This window comes from Orycteropus afer, unplaced genomic scaffold (assembly GCF_000298275.1).
Source record: "Orycteropus afer afer isolate SDZICR_OR568_19922 unplaced genomic scaffold, OryAfe1.0 scaffold00382, whole genome shotgun sequence".
In the NCBI taxonomy this organism is placed as follows: Eukaryota; Metazoa; Chordata; class Mammalia; order Tubulidentata; family Orycteropodidae; genus Orycteropus; species Orycteropus afer.
In genome coordinates, this window is record NW_006921969.1 from 1,602,615 (window position 1) to 1,624,831 (window position 22,217).

The following is a 22,217-nucleotide window of genomic DNA, read 5'->3' on the forward strand; positions in this document are numbered from 1 at the left end:
TTTTTTTTTTTTTCTTCTTCTTCTCTACCTTCCTTCCTCCTCGATCTCTTTTGTATTTCTAATGATTCCTCTTCATCGCCACCAGTTGGGCAGGCCTGCCTATTTTTCCCAGCCATTGAACCTGCAGTCTTTCTTTACCGGATCTAATACTTTATCTTCTCCTTGTTGTTGTTATTGTTATGTGCTGTTGAGTCGGAACCCATCCTTGGGTTTCTGAGGCAGTGTCACTACAGAAATAGATTGACCAAACTTCCTTAGTTGCTCATAACTCCAGTATCGTAATTTGTATCTGCTTTACCTAGTTGCTCTGGGTCTCAGTTGGAAGGAGTGATCATGCATATTACCTATACAACATCTTCCATAGTCCATTATGTATTTTAATTTACAATAAATACAAATCTAAACATTGTGGGAGCTCATTTTTCCAAATATTAGTAATTAATGGATACTAGTAATTAATAGACTCTAAATAAATGATAGAGGTAAAGATCCTTCACTGGACATACATTCTTTCCTTTTGTAAGAGTTGAACTAAACAGTGGCCATATTTAATTAGCTCTGTCCATTTATCATAGTTTCAAACTTACTGCAGAACTCCACACAGGTGTTTTATTACATGAAACATGTCACCTGAAATAGCTCCAATTTCTCCCAAATTATATATTATTGAGCCCAAGAGTTAATAATTAAGAAAAATAGGAAACACAATTTATTTCAAAAGTGTGATGAATCAATATCTAACATATTATATCCCAAATCAGGTACAATGATGTATTAGAAAGATCACTCTGGCAGTAGTAAGAATAAGAGTGGAAGGAAATAAACCATGATAATTGTCAAGATAAAAAGATTATTATGGACAAACAAAACAGCAGTGGGGATGGAAAGAAAATGTTATGTTAGAGAGATTTTCCTCAGGTAGTATGAACAAGATTAAGGAGATGCTTTTATGTGTAGAGAAAGAATGTTTGATGTTGGATTGTAGACTGGGTAAATGATGAAATCATTTGCAAGGTGTGAAATTGTGTTATTATGGTAATCTTACCATCGATTCTGAGGAAGTTTACAAAATGGAGGAAGAAACCAGCATCCAAATATATATCTTGCTCTTATTGTTTTGTTTTTTTTTTACAAAGTAGAGGGGAAGTAGAGGAGAAAAAAGCACTGATAACACAATGGTTAAGTGCTCAGCTGCTAACCAAAACATCAGCAGTTCGAACCCACCACATGCTTCAAGCTTCCATATCCACTCTTCACTTTTCTCTCTTCTCTTCAAGGTTTCTCCTATTCATCATCCTAGAACAGGAATACTAGCTCCTTTGAGAAGAAATACAGAAAAGCATATATAGCTACTCCTCAATTATTATCTATCTCATTCTCCGACATTCCAAACTTACAACAATTGTAAAATGACTACTTTGCACATTAATGACATATGCCCGGCAGTAATGAATGCCAAAGTGCAACACAAGAGTAATGCTGGCTGTGATGGTTAAAGTTATGTGTCAACTTGGTTGTGCCATGATTCTCAGTGGTTTAGCAGTTATATAATGCTATATTTTGGCAGTTATGTTATGATATGATTTGGTAGTTACGTAATGATGTAGTCATCCTTAATTCTGTGATCTGATGTGGAGAGTATCCATTTTCACATAATGCTGATTTTCACATAAGGACCTGGTCTTTGGAACCTAACCATATCAGTAAGTAAGGAGTGGGTATAAGTGTTTTAATGTAAGAATGTAAATAAATTTTATCTCCTATAAATATAAAGTCCCTTTATTAGCACTCACAGAATGTAAGTCAAAGAAAAGATAGGAAATGTATGAAGGAAGTCATTCTCTTCACTCTCTGTCTCCTCTTGTACAACAGTGAAGGCTACCCAAGCTCAGGAAAGCAGCACCTATAAACTCATAACTAGAGAATTTATTTATTTTTTCTATATTCAGGTAAGTCTGATACTTGACTTTCAGATTCAACTTTCAAAAATATTTTCAGGACACATAACTGACAGATGTAGGCGACTGCCTGAGAAATTAATATAACTGTTCTAAAATAAGTAGTTATTTAAGTGTTGTAAGTTTCAATCCACTGTGGGCTAAGTATGTTTAGGGGAGCTAGTCTAAGATCATACCCACCACGTTATAATTTCTATGGAAAAATGTGAGATACATGTAAAAATCCAGCTTCTCTCCTCTCAGCATCTTCAAGTCATATCACCTAACAAGAAACATTTCTCATCATCAGTGGTATAAGCTACAAAAATATTATCATTCCTTAAATGTCTTTGTCTTTCTATCATAGAAGTTTCTACAACCATATGTTTGAACATTGTTTTGCTTAAGAAACAATGCAGTTACTATTCCCGACATGAAATATTCTTTCCCCAAATGTCTTTATACCTCACCCTTCACTTAATTAAGGTTTCTGTTCAAATGTCACCTCATCTGAGAAGGCTTTTCTGACCATACTACATAAAATAGCATCCCTCCCCTAACTCTTCATACTAGGCAATCTATGAACATGAATCACAAAAACATATTTGTATCTTCACACCACTAACTGAAATTTAAGATCTCATTCCAATATAAATCTGGGCAACTGAACATAATGGTACTAAAGTATCTATGATTTTGTCACCAATAGAAAAATATATGTATTTCAACTTAAATCACAATTTCAGGTATTATATATTGGGTTTATATTAATTGCTCCCTTAAAATTATAATACTTATTAGATCTGTCACTAGATTTTTATTAAACAACACTTCAATAAAGAATCACATATATGATTATAATTTTTAAATTGTTGACTACATATCAATAAATTTGCTCCTTTGTAGCTACACATATTTTACATTATAAATTTTAAAACATTGTTTGTAAAGGGCTGAACGGACTGTCAAAGGACTCAAAAACTCACAAAGGCTAAAGAGCCTCCTAATTAACCCTTCACCCTACTTTATTTCTTTTCATGGCCTGTACCTTCACCTGATATATTACCACCACACACCTTTTTTTGTGGTTTTACAGTCTGTCTTTCCCATTAAAAGGTAAGCTCCTTGAGATTATGGAGGCTGTCTGGCTTTTCCTGCAATGTGCCCCTACCACTTTAAACAATGCTGCTTAAAAACAGTTTTAGAATTTATGAATGACAAATACATGGACAAGAGATTAATAATATTCAAAAGTATTATATTGTTTTTATCATAGGATCATAATTCTTAGAAGAAAAATTAAATAACTCACCTTATAACTTATTCTTAGGGTTGAACCCTAAATGCTACATGAAAAATAAAAAGGGGTCACATATAAAAATATCTAAGGGGAAAGAGAGAGAGGAAGAATAAAAGAAAAGGAAAGAAAGAAAGTCCAGGAGCTAGGAAGAAGGAAATAGGATATAGAAAATAAGGCTACGAATGAGAAAAGATTATATACCAAGCCTAGAAAAAGGTATTTATGGTGGCCTTTGGCTAAAATACAGGAAGACTTCATAGTTTCCCACAAGAACATGGGGAAAATAAAATTGTCTTTTTGTAATTATTCCTTATACAATTATTATGAATTTTCAGTATCAGTATTATTATATCCAAGGCCAATAGAAGAAGCCTCAAAAAAATTAAGCTTTTAGCACAGCCTGAAGACGACATGCCCAGTAACAAGAACACGGAAAGTTTCCAGAGTTTCAGTATACATCTGGTTTTTCACTTAGTTCAGCAAAGTTAACTTTAAAACTAACATGAAAGATTTGTTACAATACATTTCAGACAAAGATGGAGAAAATTAAGAACAGCATTTTTAACCATAACAGCTTCAAATATATATACACGAAAGCAAGAATATCAAAAAATTATGCTTGCCTTCTGCTGCATACAGAGGGAAGGCACAAGTATAATGAATTCATAAAAATTCCATCTTCCCTAAGTCAGCAATATATTCTTTAAAAAGAAAAAAGAAATCAGAACAAGGTAAAGTCCTGGTGATGGGCTCTCTACTGAGGATGCATTTGACAGAACGCTGGTGGTGCAGTGCCTAAGGCATTTGACTACTAACCAGAAGGTTGGTGGTTCAAACCTATCAGCTGCTCTATGGAAGCAAAACAGGGCAATCTAGTTCCATAAAGATTTACCACCTTGGAAACACTATGGGGGTTGTTGCTATGAGTTGGAATCAACTGGATGGCAGTGAGTTTTTCGTTTAACAAGAGGTTAGCTTGTACTTAATGTGGCAGTCCCAACCAAGGATGCAAAGTTGAAGCCAGAATCATGCACAAATAGCTTTTATTACTTTATTTTTCTTTACTTTTTACTTTTTTTCTTTACTTTTTATTTTTTCTTTCTTTCTTTACTTTTTCTTTTTTTTTTTTTAACTTTTAATTGTGATTTGGATGAAAGTTTTACAGAGCAAATTAGCTTTCCATTCAACAATTGACATACATCCTTTTTTCATGTCATTGATGGCAATCCCCTCAATGTAACATCACTCCCCTCTGTGTTTCTCCTTTCCATTCTTCTTTCCTAACCCTTCCCCTGCCTTCTGAACTTTTGCCCTCAGGCAAATGCTGCGCCCTCCTGATCTAAAATGGTTAATTGTTCTAAGCAGTGTCTACCTTATCAGAGTTATTTTTCACTTTGTAGACCTGTCTATAGTTTGACTGAAAATTCAGCTACAGGAGTGAATTCAGTTCCAGCCGAAGAGTGACTGAAGGCCACAGTCTCAGGGCTTCAACCAGTCTCTATCCAACCAGTAAGTCTGGTCATTTTTATAAATTTGAGTTTTGTTCCACATTTTTTTTCCATTACATCCAGGGCCTAATGTCATCCTTTTCAGAATAATTGATAGCGGCTATCACTTTATTATTAAAGTAGACACTCTGGATAATCACTAGGACACATAGGCTGGATACTGAGGATCTATTTCTACTGAATGTGAGACTAAACAAAAAAGAAGACAATAATCTACTTCTCTATATCCAGAGTGGTGTATTGACAGTCAAGTTCCTGGGTGGCAAAAACAGTTAAGCACTTGACTACTAGCTGGAAAGCTGGCAGTTCAAACCCACTCAAAGATACCTTGGAAGACAGGCCTGGAAATCTGCTTCTGAAAGGTCACAGCCTCCAAAGCCCTATGGTGCAGTTCTATACTGCACTGGGGGTGAGGGGGAGTCACCATAAGTGGGAATCAACTCAACAGCAAGTAACAACATTTCCACTCACTTCCAAGAAGCCAAGGAAGGGCAGAATTGAACACCTGAGAAATGTACTTGCACAGAAGGATACAAGAAGCTCCATGAACCTCAGTGCCCTTTAACGAAAAGACACTAAATAAAAAGATAATTCTGACAATACAACTCTCTGCTTAACTCAGTCCAACAGATTCAACCCCTAGACCAAAATACATTTACTGACTGCCTACCATGTGCTAAACAGATGTAATTGAACTGACAGTGACCTTTTATTTTTACTTTATTGTTTAGTTAGCTGTAAGAAGGAAGTCAAACAGTACATATATTATTAATCCAAATATATTCTATATTCAATCCCTGTATCAAAATGCAGCCAGTAATTTTCTCCAAAATGGGAGATATATAAGCATTGAAAATTGGACTCAATATAAAAATACTAAAGTGGAAGGGCATCACTTAACACTTTAAAAATGTTTCTAGAATAGTCAATTGTAACGATTTAGTAAAAGAAATTTCATCAGCCAAAATATGAAATTGGTATTCAAAATATTAGTTCTTAATGTATTTGACTGCCAAGATAACTAAATTCTAGCTTAGGCTTAGTTAGAATCAATTTTGATGTGGGGGAAATGACAAATGTTGCTAAAATCAACTTGAAAAAGAAATAGAGTGTTCAATGAACGAAACAAAGTCTACTGCCAGAACTCCACATCTGTGTGAAATACAATAGAAAAACAAACTCTCTCCTTGTGAGTGAGAAGTAAAAACAGATCTCTGCAGCCAATGGAGAGGAAAACTCTTTAAAAATGACTTTGCAATGACTCCTCACCAGTGTGGACATTCTCCTGATGTCTTCTCAGGGCATCCTTGCTCTTTAGTCTCTTTCCACAGCTGTCAGCCTTGCACACGAACCGGGCATCCCCCCGACAAGTCTCTCGGTGCTGCTCAAAACTACAAGACAGCAAGGAAACAGGAAGAAGGAGAAGAAAGGTGAAGACATATCTACAAATTTCCAACATCACAGCAGGCTTTTGTAATACTGCTCCCTAGCAGAGTTCCAAGGTCATTTCATGCATTACCTAGGCAGGTAAAAAGGAAAAGGCATAGGAGCTTTACAGCCAAAGGACACCAAATCACTAAGAAGCACGAAAACACGCATGCGAAAAGTGATACACAATTATATCACAGCAATCTGACACTAAGACACAAAACCTCATTGCTGAATTGAAGGAGTGATTTCAAACAGAGCATTGAAAACTTCAAGAAGGATCCTTCAAAGTGTTTTTTGCTGTGCACTGAAGAACACTGAGGGGAAATACAAAAATGACAACAACAACAACAAAAAAAACCTAGAAGTCTAAGACAAACACACAACAATATACCATTTTGAACAAAGTCATGCTTGTCATCTCCCTTTTCAATCTGCCTTTGCCTTTTTAAATTTTTAGTTGTTGTTATTATATGCCATCGAGTCAGACCCGACTCATAGCAACCATTCCTTGGGTTGCCGAGGCAGTATCACTACGGAAGTAGATTGCCCCATTTTCCTTCGGAGGAGTGGAAATTTTTAGTAGTACCTTATTAAATTACATGTCCCAGCTCAGCAAAAGTACCTTCCATGTAAGATACATAACACTAAATGTAATAAAAGGTGACAAGAATGCAATTTTAAAGTCCATTTTTCGAAAAGTATATAGTCCTTGCTTATTTCATTTTGTAATTACCTGCAATAGAATTTCCAAATGTTTTGTCTTGTACTATTACAAACAGTTGTAGTTTTATAAACATTTTTCAAGTTTATGTTTGGGGCAGAAATTTTACATCAAAATAATATGAAATGGATCATATTTCAGAATTTTGCTTTAATGAAACAAAAAATATAACATTGGTTTTAACTGTATGTTAAAAGTTCCTGCTCATATAAAAGGTGATCATATTAACATTCTGTTAAAAAAAATATACATATATATAAATAAGTGTACCTACTTCCTCACTTCTAATAATGACCCTGAAAAATACTTAAGTAAAAGGATGATTTCATACGGTGTTAATATAAATAGTTAAGGAGCATTGATGGTGCACTGGTTAAGCACTTGGCTTAACAGAAAGGTCAGGAGTTCAAACCCACCAGCTACTGTAGGGGAGAGAGATGGTACAGTCTGCTACCATAAAGATTATATAGCCTTTGAAGTCCTATGGGCAATTCAACTCTATACCATAGGGTCACTGTAAGTTGAATCAATCCAATGGCAATGGCTAATATAAAGTAATAAAGTGTGCAAAGCAATGTGTGCGGAAGTGAGTTATTCATTCTATTATCATTGCCTTGAGCCAATCCATCTTCCATTTATTCTTCGAAATTGTTGTGAAATCTCATGTTAAAGCACTAGCCAAATTATGCATATGTGACTTTTAGATGAAGAAACAAATGGACTTGCTATTTAAGGACAAATTCTTCAATGGACGAAGACCAAAGAGAATAAATCATGCTTACTTGTTAAACTTCATAATCAGACTAATTCAAGAATAAACATACTATACTAAGAAAAGATCAGGTAATGGCAAAGGCAATGTAAAATGCTTAATCTCTCTTTCTCTCTCACACACACAAACAAGTTAGAAAATTTAAGACAAAACAAAACGGAATGGTTAAAGTATTAGTTTATAATATTGAAGATATTCATTAATGTACGCACTGTCTTTGCAAAGCCTGCTTCACTGGGAATTTCTTCCCACAGCTCTTGCACTTAAATTCTTTCTCCTCTGTGGGCTTCTGATGCAACATTTGAAGATGCTCAGCAAGAATCTCCTCACTGGTAAAACTAGATTCACACTGGGGACAGGCATATTCCTCTGTACAGCCAACACGATCTGAACATTTATAATGAAACATATTTATAAGACAAAAAATTAGGGCCAAGAACTGTTTGGTTTTCTCAGCATTTAAAATAAAAATAAATTGTTTATTTGATGTGTTTAATGGTACTACTTCAGTAAATTTTTATTATCTCTGAATATTTATACTGTTGCCCATGAAAAACAACAGAAAGTGTTAATAGAGAAAAGTGTTATTTTAAATCATTTCACTTATTTTTCACTCAATTCATTCAAAATTAAAATTCAATTTTTTTTTACTTACCCTATAGTGTTAACTTTTCAGATGAGAGAGTTATTAAAATTTTTTAATCAGAAAGCAAGTTTTCCGAAACCCAAGGAGGGGTCGCTATGAGTCGGGGCCGACTCGACGGCACATAACAACAACAACAACAGTTCACTTTTAGCTGCATGAGGAAAAAACTTCATCTAAATTAAACTATGCTGGATACCCCTGATAGCGTAGTACGTAAGGCACTTGACTGCTAACCAGAAGGCTGGCAGTTCAAACCCACCAGCCACTCCTCAGAAGGACAGTTGGGCAATCTACTTTTGTAGTGATACCACCTCAGAAAACCAAGGAGGGTTCACTGTGAGTTGGGTCCAACTTGACAGCACGTAACAACAACAAAAACTTACTGGATACCAAGGAACATCTAGCCTATATGTGAAAAACACTGAGGTCATAAACAGAAACTCTTTACAACAGATTTTGTAAGGCCCCACTGTCTCTGTTGTTGTCGTTGTTATGTGCCGTCGAGTCAGAACTGACTCATAGTAACCCTCCTTGGATTTCTGAGGCAGTATCACTATGGAAATAGATTGCCCCATCTTTCTTGCAAGGAGTGGTTGGTGGGTTTGAACCATCAGCCTTCTGGTTAGCAGTCAAATGCCTTAGGCACTATGCTACCAGAGGGGTCATGAATCCCATACGAACTGACATCGTTCTATCCTAACTTCTCCAACTGTGCTATTTTAATTATACATATTTTTTCTGATAATAAAATAAAGTTAGACAATTTAGAAACATAAGAAGAAAATAAATATCACCGATAATCCCATCACAAAAAGAATACCCCAATACCATATTACCAAGTCTGACTTCTCTTTTGTGCATTTATACTTCATGCATCTCTAGAAATAGCTGTACTTATTAAGATCAGACTTTATACATAAAAGTGTATGTTGCCTTATTTTTTTGTCCATTTAACATTTTCTTTAGTCATGTTTTGTGTTTTAAACTCGAGTTATCTCAAGTTATTTAACCAAATTCAATATTGGTAGACATTTGGAGGCTTGCTTTATTTACTGTTGTTTTGCTTTTGTTTTTTGTTTTATTTTTATAAGTAAGGTACTAAGATGTCAAGATATAAACAGCAATAACGCAAACAAGTGACTTGTATGTTTAAAAACTGTCAAAGTTTCTCTCAATTCTTTTTATAAAGAATTGAAAATGACACTGTGATAATGAAAGCAGTAATCAGAGAATGGCAACAGATAAGTAGGAGACACTATTAAGTTAAAATAATGGATGCAGTAATAAGCCCTGGAGACGACAGAGAAAAACAAAACAGAATAATACAGAAAGAGTTCCTATCACTACAAATTTGTCATTCCAAACAGTGTAATGTATGTTTGAAAAACACAGTAGACTGAGCCTGTTCCCACCTCCCCTGAAATAACAGCAGTAAACAGAAGCAATGGCTAGCTAGGCTGATACTGTCTCAGTCAATGCATAGTTAAAACAGAAAATTGCCGTGAAAGGCATTATTATCACTGCTACTAATAAAACCAGTGCTGCTTCTGAAGTGGCTTTGACAAACAATATGGAAAAACATTACACAGTAAATATCAGCCTAGGACAATATGTGAATACCTGTAATATCATTCATCTTTCTCTCAAACCATATCAGGAGTGAGATACAACATAAGAGAAACAAGGTCCAATAGTAAGTGTTACTCCTCAGCCCATGACAAGTGAGATCAGTAAAGGAAAATACATCTTTCAGGACAATCTGTCTTGAACGAAGTACCGCCAGAATGCTTCTTAGCAGTGAAGGTGGTGAGACTTTATCTCACATAGTTTGGACGTGTTATCAGGAGGGACCAGTCCCTGGAGAAGGGGATCATGCTTGTTAAAGTAGAAGGTCAGTGAAAAAGGGGAAGACCCTCAATGAGATAGAATGACACAGCAGCTGCAACAATTGGCTCAAACATAGCAAAGACTATAAGAATAGTGCAGGACTGGGCATTGTTTTGATCTATTGTACAAAGGGTCAGTATGAGTCAGAATCGACTCAATGGCACCTAACAACAATGGCATCTCCTGGATTACAGGACTGATTTAAACTTAGCAAATCCTGCAATCAGATAATAAAGAACCCCCAGAAGCCCCAGATCTTCAAAAGATCTCAAACAAAAGTGAAGCCCAGGAGTCACCCCCCTAGTACCTAGTAGGGCCCCTACATTCCTCTGCTTTCACCTTCCCTATTAGCAAATGATAAAGTAGAGTCTCAGAGTTAGTGACTTGCCCAATGCTACAATACTAATGAGTGGCAGAGCCAGGGCCAGAGCATAAAAGTCCTCTTTATTCATGCCCCATCATGCCAGGACCTGCACTACCAAGGCAGCACTGCCCTTTACCAAGCCAGTCCTCCATGGTACACCCATCACCCACACCAGCATTCTGTTCCTACTATAAGAGAGATGAGTACAGAGCTGGGCAACCTCGAAAGTGGTTTTGACAAAAACTCATTTAATCTGAGAGCGCCCTATTACACTGTGAACGTTATTCAACCATGTTTCAAACAATACCTCCCCTACAACTTTCTTTCTCTAAAAACACCAGTTAAAAATAGAATACCTTTTCCTTCAGCTGTTGATTGTGCTTTGGAATTTTTAACTTCCCCTTCTTTGATCTCTGTCATAATTTGCTGCTCTTCATCATCGGCCTCCATGTCACTGTCCAGGTAGCCAATCAGAAGCTCTGTATCCGTTTCTATGTCTTCAACTGCCAAATAAAAAATGTTTTCTCCTTCCTGAGGAGGAAAAAATGCTGCACCAATAACTTGTTTCTCATAACAATTATGAAATCATGTTATGATCCAGTAAATGAGTACCATGTGCCCATGAAAAGTTACTATTAGAGTATTTTTTATATCTCCAACTGATCTGGGTACTAAAGAAGTTAACTGATAATACCCAGTAACCTGGCAAATAAAATGCATATGTATATTATAAGGAAAGAGTGACACAATGTATATACAAAATTAAGTAAGGATAATTAATTTTAAAAGTGAATTTTGAGTCATTCATTTAGCTTATGCAACTAACACCTTGTGGAACCCCATAAACCCAGTAGACAGTTTACTAACTAATGGTGTCATTTATGCACTCAGAGAGTAATGAGATAATGATTTCATTATGATTAATATTAAATGAGCAGTTGGGGGGAAAGAAAAAATTTTTTTCAAGTGAACAGTACAAATTAAATGAACTGCAAACCAACCCTGAAAGAATTTCTAAAAAGCTGAACCAGAAAAAAGAGGCAAAGATTAGACACCTGAGAGCTCCAAGACTGTAACTGAGCTAAAAGAATACCTCATCTCTTCAGAACTTCCAGTCCCACACAAATGACAGAAAAAGAAAGAGGGGGGGGAGGACCCATAATCCATCATCCAATATATCAAAAATTTTGAGAAAATTCTAGAGGGTAGAATCCAGACAGGGGTGAACAGATAAGTAAAGTAGAGGAAACCTGATCCTGTAATAGACACAGAAGAGGAATGCTGCAAACAAAAGTCATCTTCCCCAGGAAACGCCAGGGAAACTGCACAATTGGTATCAACTAGTAAAAAGGAAAAAAAAAAAAAAAAATCCCTCTGGATCTTGGGTCAAGCACTAGAGACACCAAAACTGGGGCTGGGGTATGGTTGTCCCGAAGAGAAAGCACCAGAATTTTTTTTTTTTTTTTCTTTAACTTGGTTGAGGATTTGTCCTGGGAGGGCTCCCAATTTGTCTATTGAGGATAAAGAAGCAAAACATAGTCTGAATTTACGGAACCTTCCTAGAGGGCAAGGCAAGCAAATGACAGAGAAAGTAAGTTCCAATTAGGAATGAAATTTAGTATAGCACAGAAAACAGAATAAAGCCTTCTTTCCTCTGGCAATACAGAGCACGTAAATGTTTATGAAGCAGGAAATAAAGAGGAAGAAGAAGGGAGGAACTGTGTAAAGACAGCATATGTGTCTGTATACATAAGAAGTACTATGTACTTCTGTACTGGAAAGATACATCAAACTGTTACACAGTCATTTTGAGAAGGACAGGGGAGGGGTGGTCTATATTCAATATCCTTTTTTTTTTTTTTTTTTTTACAAGTATGTATTGCTTTTGTAATTTTAAAAGCAATATATATCAGAAAATATCATGAAAGAAAAATGATGACCTTATCTATCAAATTTTGGGAAGGGAGGCTTTATTCAAAAGTTCAAAGCAATGAAGCAACTCTAAGCATTAGGTGCAGTTAATTAAAACACATTCCTGAAATATTGAGAGCATTCTTGTAGGTTTTTGAATTTTTTATCTCCAGAAACATAAAGAGTTCTCTAGCTCCAATAAAGAATGCTGAATTAACTCCTGTGCAACTGTTACTGTTAGTGAAACAAAAAACAATATAAACACTCTTCAAAAAAAAAAGTCTTTTAAAAAATTAACTCAGAGATGATCCTTCCTGGGAATTGAAAACTACTTGCTGAGAGGTTTACCCGGAGCAATAAAGGACTCACCTAAGGAAGACCTCAGAATAAAGTCATAAATCTTAGTGCTTATCTGATCAATATCAAGAAAGTTAATTGAACCATCTTTCCAGCATATTAACCATTAAATTTGTGTTGCCCTTCATAACACCAGAAAAGAGAGTAATTTTTAATTTTCAAATATGACAACATTAACTTCAACTGTAATCATCAAGATTATTTGTGTACTTTGTAATAAAAGAGGAACATTTTAATATACCAGTTAGTATTTTGATTCAATACAAGTAATGGTAGCATTATAGACTTCAACAATCATTTTCTCTTCATACCAAAAATGTGATGCAAAGAGAAACATAATTACAGCTACTACTCTGATCTACTGATTTAATGGTTATATCTAGATCTCTTCCTAAATACAAAACTGGACCAAGAGTCTCTTCATTTTTCCTTTGCCACTGTAATGATGTTAAGAAGTATCCTCTCAAATTGCTTCCTTGCCTATATCAATGTGACTCTTAGTACCCCAAACTCTTCTTTGTTACTGGCCTTCTTCAAAATCTCTGATTATTAGAAGCTGCCAGACTCCTAATTTCTGGAGTCATTTTCCCACATGTCAGATCTCCCCAAATCTAATCCCCTGCTTTCAGACAGAAAAGACTTAAAAAACACTGGCTCAAGATCTAGGACTCAGAGTCAAGTCCCTGTTGTCGTTAGCCTGACTATGACCCTGTGCTTTGATAAACGTTTTAATATTCTGATGCTGAGATTTAGTTCTCCTTATTACCTGTATCATTTCAGATCATTGAGTCCTTGGCTATTCGCCTGGACACAGCCCTCCATAGCATAAGCACTACCTGGCATTTACTTTTTAGATATTAGATGTCTTCCTGTGAATCTACCTGGAAGTTGCCATCCTGCTTATTGCTGATATAATTGTTTTTACTGCCACTGGCTCCAGGTGATTTTGCTGAAAACTGTTAACTTAAAAAAAGCTGGTCAACATTATGGTCTGGCCTAAAGCAATTATCAGTCATTGGTTTTCATACTATTGGTATTTTGAGTACAACATAGAGTGAGTGATTTTACAACTGTTATTCATCTCTTCCATTACTGTCTATTATTTAGAATTTTTCAGATTTTTTTAGTCCTGCTTCATTTTGTTTTATTTGTAAATAATTTTCAGATACTGATTCACATTGTCTAACAATATAACCAGAAAACTAAATGTCTCACAATTGGTTTTAAAACAAGACTTACGAAATGTCTTTTACATATATAGAGAGAGAGAGAGAGGGAGCTCTGGTAGCATAGTGGCTAAGGCACTTGACTGCTAACCAGAAGGCTGGCAGTTCAAATCCACCAGCCACTCCTCGGAAGAAAGGTTGGGCAATCCTACTTCCGTAGTGATACTGCCTCGGAAACCCAAGGAGGGGTCGCTATGAGTCGGGGCCGACTCGACGGCAAATAACAACAACAACAACAACATAGAGAGAGAGAGAGAGAGAGAGAGAGAAATACACACACACACACACACAAACACATATATCACAGTATGCTCACAAAAGAAAAAGATGCAAAAGGATATATCAACAAGGATGTTAACAGTAATTGTTTCTAAGTGGAGGAAATTGTAAATGTTCTGAAAGATGCAAAAGGATGTATCAACAAGTATGTTAACAGTAATTGTTTCTAAGTGGAGGAAATTGTAAATGTTCTGTGTAGTCTTCTTCTGCTTGTCCATATTTTATTATTTTTGTACAATCAGTATGTATTACTTTTGTTGTGAAAGAGAACAATAAGTAATTTTAAAAATCCTATTCCTCTACATCAGAAAGTGAACTGTAAGGTGACTAAGAGCTTTGTTCTGGGTTCAAAGTCTCATTCTGTTATTCATGTGACTGGGTAAATAGCTTAATTTCTCAAACCGTCAGTCTCCTTATCTGAAACACAGAGAAAATAATAGTATCTATCTCACAGCTAAGGAGCTACGATAGCACAGTGGGTTAAGGCATTTGGCTGCTAACTTGAAGTTTAATGGCTGGAACACACTCGCCACTCCATGGGAGAAAGATGAGGCAGTCTGCTTCTGTAAAGATTTACAGCCGTGGAAACTCCTTGGAGCAGCTGAACCACAATTAACTCGATGGCAGTGGAGTTTTTTGGTTTTTAATTTCATAGTGTAGTTGTGAGGATTAAAGGTGATAATAACGACACAATGGCAGTGAGTTTGGTTTTTTGGTAGCAAGTTATCTAACACATGATAATCATGAGTGGCGGTACTACCACTATTTCTTTTCTCCTTCTCCTTCCTCCTCTTCCTCCTTTGCCTCTTTCTCTTCTTCTCCTTTTCTACCTCCTTTTTTTCTTCTCCTTTCTCATTATCATTTAACAATACTTAAGGGGCATTAATTTGAAATATTCCTATTTTTCAAAACTTTGTTTTAACCACGATGTCACACAAACCAAGTTGCTTTGTCAGTGGGGTTTTTGATTTAATTTCATTGGTCCAAAATCCTCTCAACCAACAAATAATCCAGCTCTGCTGACTGTGTACTAGAGATTTGAAATGCCCTGCCCTGGAATCCTTTTTGACATATTATGTTCACTTACAAACAAGCTAATTTGTTACTGTGATTTGGACCTCCTAACACCAATCACTTTTCTGAATATATAAAATTATCAACCATCTGGTTTGCCAGGGACTGAGGGTCTCCCCCTTTCAGTATTAAAACTGGAAGAGTCCAAGGCAAATCAGGACAACTGATCACTCTAGCTATACCAATCATGCACCCCAGAGCGATAGTCTTAACCACACTTACAACTTCTTAAGAGTAAGTAAGACTGAGACTATCCTCCTAACTTCAGCTCTATCTCAAGGTCCTCCACATTCAGGGTCAATTATGCCTCAAAATATGACATCAATGGCTTCCCAGATAGGCTCCCATAATCTGAACCCACTTTCTCATGTTATTATCCTTCATAAAAAGAGTGCTGGTGACACAGTGATTCAAGCACTCAGATGGTAACCAAAAGGTCAACAGTTCAAACTCACCAGCTGCTCTGTGGGAGAAAGATGTGGCAGTCTACTTCTGTAAACATTACAGCCTTAGAAACCCTGTGGGGCAGGTCTACTTTGTCTTTCAGGCTGGCCATGAGTGGGAATCAACTCAACAGCACCAGGTTTGGTTGAGTTTTGTATCTTTCATATAAACCTCTCTCCTCTTCTTCAGCCCTATTGGTACACTTGCCTTTAGGAAACACTGCTTTAGTATAACTGCAACAATGACATCAGGCCTCCCTGCACTGCTCCATCTCCTCAGCAACCTTTGAGCACAACTCAATTTCATCCTCCTACATGAAACCTCTGATCTACTGAATTCATGCAGGTTCTTTCCACCAGGAGCTCTCTACATAAACTGCCTTAACTTTAACTGGGCACTTAAATGTTTGAAAATCATAATACCCCTTGGTTAATTTGCCAATCTTATTTCAATTTACTTCTGTGTGTTTTATCATTTAACGCATGTGATCAAGGAATTTATAATACATGCTGCTGTTGTCTCCTCATCAAAGATTATTTCCTCAAGGCAGTGAACAAGAATTTCCATGTATACCATACAGTGCAAGCTATGCTCATAACAGGTGTTCAATTGCTATTGTTGTTAGGTACCGTCGAGTCGTCTTCGACTCATAGCGACCCTATGCACAACAGAACGAAACAATGCCCGGTCCAACGCCAGCCCCATGATCCTGGCTATACTTGAGCCCATCATCGCAGCCACCATGTCAATCCATTGCATTGAGGGCCTTCCCCTCTTTCATCGACCCTTCACCTTACCAAGTATGGCATCCTTTTCCAGGGAACGGTCCCTCCTGACAACATGACCAAAGTAGGTGAGACGAAATTTGGCCATTCTCACTTCCAAAGAGCATTCTGGCTGCACTTCCTCCAGGACAGAACTGTTAGTTCTTTTAGCAGCCCGTGGTACTTTCAGCATTCTTTGCCAACACCACAACTCAAAAGCATCAATTCATCTTTGGTCTTCCTTATTCATTGTCCAGCTCTCACATCCATATGAGGAGATTGAAAATATCATGGCTTGTGTCAGGCACAGCTTAGTCCTCAAAGAGACATCTTTGCTCCTCAGCACTTGAAAGAGGTCCCTTGCAGCCAACTTGCCCAGTGCTATATGTCATCTAATGTCCTGACTGCTGCTTCCATTGGCATCGACTGTAGAACCAAGCAATGTGAAGTCTTTGACAACTTCAGTCTTTTCTCCATTTATCGTGATGCTACTTATAGGTCCAATTGTGAGGATTTTTGTTTTATTTCTGTCGAGATGTAATCCATACTGCAGACTATAGTCTCCAATCTTCATAAGTAAGTGCTTCAAGTCATCCTCACTTTCAGCAAATAAAGTTGTGTCGTCAGCGTATCACAGGTTGTTAATGATTCTTCCTTCAATCTTGATGCCACGTTCTTCTTCATATAGTCCAGCTTCTCGGATTATTTGGTTGGCATACAGACTGAATAAGTATGGGGAAACACTACAACCCTGATGCACTCCCTTCTTGATTTTAAACCATGCAGTGTCCCCTTGTTCTGTTTGAACAACAGCCTCCTGGTCAATGTACAGATGTTCAATAATTTACAGATAATGAATAGTAACAAAGAATACCAAAATATTGGTGTCTACAGAGGAAAAACAGTAATAAAAAGTTTACCAATATTTTCCTTTACTTATTTATTATAGAATTGAGTTGATTCTGACTCATAGAGACCTTCTTTGGGTTTCTGAACCTATAAATCTTTACAGAAGCTGTCACAACAATCTAGGTCATACAGGCAATGACTTGGTCAGGACTGTAGTAGAGGAAAAGTGAAACAATGAAATGTAGACACATTCTGAATACACTCTGATGTGAAAGCAGGTGACATTTCCTGACAGATTGTATGTGAAGTGTGAGAGGAGTAAAAGGGTCAATGATGAGTCCAAGGTGATAAAAGTTTTCCCTCATGCATTCACAGATGTTGCTCTACTTAACAATAATTCTTTTTAAGAGTTCAAAATGAAACACCATCTATTAATTTTTGCTTTGAATTCATATATTCTTATAGGTGTAAAACATTTTCATGTGGTCATTATTCAGGTGTCCAAGGTGTCAGCCATTTTTTTAAAGCTAACTATAATTCCTCAACAAATTTGCAAGTGAAAGTCATTCAAAACCTCCAACAACAAAAAGAATCTTAGTTCTTTTCAATCATAAACTACTTCCAAAGCTCTTCCTTTAAACGGCCAATGCATTCTGATAAGAAACAGCAGAGAGCAGAATTCTGATCTACTTCTTTGAACAAAGCTGGAAAAAAAGTAGTAGTGCTTTAGATTTTATTCACTTCATACTTCTGATTCATAGCAACACCCTTTGGGTTTCCGAGGTGGTAAATCTTTACGGAAGTAGATTGTGCAGTGTTCCTTCCATGGAGTAGCTGGTGCGTTTGAACTGCCAACCTTCTGGTTAGCAGTCAAATGCCTTAGGCACTATACCACCAGAGCTTCTTTATATTTTTACTTTATACTGAGGTATAATGCATACTGCAGACTGTAGTCTTTAATCTTCATCAGCAGTTCAAACCCACCAGCCCCTCTTTGGAATGAAGGTTGGGCAATCTACTTCCATAGTGATACTGCCTCATAAACCTAAGAAGGGGTCAATCTGAGTCAGGTCTGACTCAACAGCACATAACAAACAACAACAACATAGTTCCTGGCATGTAAGTGCTCAAAAATATTCTTTCTTCAAATGAATTTATCTCTATCAGAAGCATATCAATGTAAATTAAATTAAAAACAAAACACAGAATTAAAAATAATTATTTATATTGAAGAATTGGTGCTCTTCAATTATCTTTAAGTTCACTTAAGTCACATTTTGTCTAGTTTAATAAGTTGCCTTGACCAGAGGTATTCCAAATATAAGTTACTTTTTAAAATTTGGCTATATAGTAGCATATAACAAACAGGTTAAATTTCAGATTTTATCAAATAAACAAAACTTACGTTTTTCCTGTCATTTGAGTCTGATATGATTAATACCATATGCTTCACAAAATGCTGCAGTGCACAGGACGCATGTGATTTATGCCTGACTTTTCAGTCCTCCACATTTTCAGAGACTACCAGAAAGATTTTTACCTGTGTTTTATTGACTATACAAAGGCATTCAACTGTGTGGATCATAACAAATTATGGATAACACTATGAAGAATGGGAATTCCAGAACACTTAATTGTGCTCATGCAGAACCAAGAAACAAAACATGGGAATACTGCATAGTTTAAAGTCAGGGTTGATGTTCCTCAAGGTTGTGTCCTTTCACCATATTTACTCAGTCTGTATGCTGAGCAAATAGTCTGACAAGTTGGACTACAAGAAGAAGATTGGAAGAAGACTCATTAACAACCTGCGATATGCAGATGACACAACTTTACTTGCTGAAAGCAAAGAGGACTTAAAGCACTTTCTGATGAAGATCAAACACTACAGCTTTCAATATGGATTGTGCCTCAACATAAAGAAAATAAAATCTTTACAACTGGACCCATAAACAATATCAGACTGAATGGAGAAAAGACTGAAGTTGTAAAGGATTTCATTTTACTTGGATACACAGTCACCATCATGGAAACAGTAGTCAGGAGATCATATGGCATATTACATTGGGCAAATCTGCTCCAAAAAAACTTTTTAAAGTGTTAAGGAACATTCTTGTCACTTTGAGGACAAAGTATGCCTGACCAAAGACATGGTATTTTCCATTATTTCATATGCATGTGAAACCTGGATAATGAAAAATGAAAACCAATGGATAACTGATGCTTTTGAACTATGGTGTTAGTGAAGAACATTGAATATACCATGAACTGCCAGAAAAAAAAAAAAAAAATCTATTTTGAAAAAGTACAGCCAGAATGTTCATTATAATGGAGAATGGTGAGATTGTGCCTCACCTACTTTGGACATGTTATCAAGAGAGGCCAGTTCTTGGAGAAGGACATCATGCTTGGTAAAGTACAAGGTCAGGAAAAAAGAAGAAGACCCTCAATAACATAGATTGACACAGTGGATGCAACAATGGGTTCAAACATAGCAAAGATTTTGGGGATGGTGCAGGATCAAGCAGTGTTTGTTCTGTTGTGCGTGGAGTCACTATGAGTTGGAGGTGACTTGATGGTACCTAACAACAACAACAACATTTTAAAGCTACTTTTTGCATGTAATTTTCTACTAATTTTCTTTAATATTCATTGTTCTGGCCTTGTTTGTTATTCTCCACGAGTAGACCTTTTGTAGTGTTGTCACTTAGTGGATGCTGTCTATTCTACTTTTTTTTATCCATTCTCTGCTGGTCTTAGCTTGTCCAAAACTTAACCAGTCTACAAAGTTCAGTGTGAGTATCAAATGATACCATGAAACTTCCTCCAAAAATTCTGTAACTGCTGGAGTTCTGGTAAGATGACAGAATAGGAAGACAAACTACACAGACCCTCTTCAACAAAGAAAATGGGAACCAATGTTTGTTTGATATTGTCTATTTTAAAATTATTATTATATAATTTTTTCTTCTGTACTTTTTATTATTAGTCTTCATCCTTCCCTTCTCAGATTCCAGTTTTCAACTTTTTCTCACTTCCCTGTTCCTGGTTCCCATTTTTTCCTTCTTGTGGCTTACTCCATTCCTTGTTCTTCTTCTTGTTTTTTTCCCATTTTTTTCTTCATTATTCTCCTGCTATACCTCTTTTCCCTTATTGTCCCCTCCCCAGATATCGAGTTGTTTTTTTTTTTTATTTAATTTTTATTTCTTTTGGTGATTGTTCCTATGTGTTTTCTTGATGTCTTTTTTGTCCACTTGCTTCTACTTTTTTCATGGTTTTTTGATTGTTGTTTTTGTCTAAAAGAGTAAGAGCAAGAGCATCCACATGATGCAGCCACAACCACAACTCCTGCGGCTCCAGTTACTGAGAGAGAGCCACCACTTCCTTTTCTACTAACTGGCTAGTGATAAACGACTACCAGTCAGGCTCTTCTGCCTGACTCACCCTTAAATACTCTTCACAAACAGTTAACAGAGATGTAAATACAACAATGTCACAATGTCTCAGAGAAAAGAGACTATCACAATCCACACAAAGAAGTAGGAGAGAGTGGTAGAAACAACGGAGCAGGATACAGAACCAGAACACATCCCTGAGGAAGAAGCAGCAATGGAACTCCCTAAGGTAGTGCCTAAGGCACTTGACTGCTAACCAGAAGGCTGGTGGTTCAAACCGACCAGCCACTTCTCAGAAGGAAGGTAGGGCAATCTACTTCCATAGTGATACTGCTTCAAAAACTCAAGGAGGGGTTGCTATGAGTCAGGTCTGACTAGATGGTACATAACAACAACAACAACAATAAGGAGTTCAAAGGAATTAAACTTAGGTATCTTCAAAGGATTGAGAGACAGATCAAGAAAAACACTGATAAAATTAAGGAAAACACAAACAAAACCCTAGGAAATTTTTGGAAAAAAATACAAGAACAAAATGACAAAATAAATGAAACATTAAAAATGATACAAAATCTAAAGATAGAAATTCAGAAGATTAATAATAAATTGTCAGAAATAGATAACACATTGAAAGGCCAAAGGAGTAGAATTGAATCAATGTCGGGGAGATCTGGCAAGACGGCAGACTAGGCAAAAAGACTGCACAGACCCTCTTCAACAAAGAAAAGAGAAACAAATTGACACAGACACAGAAGATAATCCTGGACCCCTGAGCCTTGAAGGGAAGGATATACAAGTGGACTAAACCTCAACTAGCAGAAGAATTTGTGTGAAAATACCAAAAAAGGAGAAATACGGAGCTGTGGTCTGGCAGTGATCCTGAGCAATCCTAATGGCACAGACTTGGAGATTCCCGAGAGGTGGTAGGACCTAAGAATTAACCTAAACATCACTAGGGACTGCATGGAGGACTGTGCATGGTGGCTGCGGAACAAACGGAGAAGGTGAAGAGAAAGGTGGGCTGAGCTGTGGACTACTGCCTGTCCAGAGGGTGCCGCCATTTTGAAGGTTTAAAAACATGGCTTGACTATTTTGAATATTTAAAGAGACAGCCCTCTCACAGATTCCTGGGGCTTAAGAACACATTCTGCTTTCCAGCAACCCCAAGGATACTCAGGACATGCAAGACAGACAAGTTACTATTCCTGTGTGATTACATGGTGTATTTTTGGTCCATGGGCTTTTAGCTTTTTGATGGTTATTCAATTGTAATTTATGTCTAACTGAGTGGGAGACAACAACACTCCCCATAAGACACAACTACACCCACACCTCCTGCAACTTCACTTACT

The 22,217-nt window shown here is 36.7% G+C and overlaps 1 protein-coding gene across 1 annotated transcript in view; it reads right to left on the reverse strand.

Annotated features, from left to right (window-relative positions):
* PRDM5 (PR/SET domain 5) overlaps positions 1 to 22,217 on the reverse strand; it is a 449,183-nt gene that overhangs the window by 256,747 nt on the left and 170,219 nt on the right. The window contains exons 4-6 of the mRNA XM_042782587.1: positions 10,923 to 11,097; positions 7,882 to 8,056; positions 6,015 to 6,136 (exon numbers count right to left, since the gene is read on the reverse strand). Coding sequence (XP_042638521.1) covers positions 6,015 to 6,136; positions 7,882 to 8,056; positions 10,923 to 11,097 — 472 coding nt within the window. The remainder of the gene's footprint in view (positions 1 to 6,014; positions 6,137 to 7,881; positions 8,057 to 10,922; positions 11,098 to 22,217) is intronic.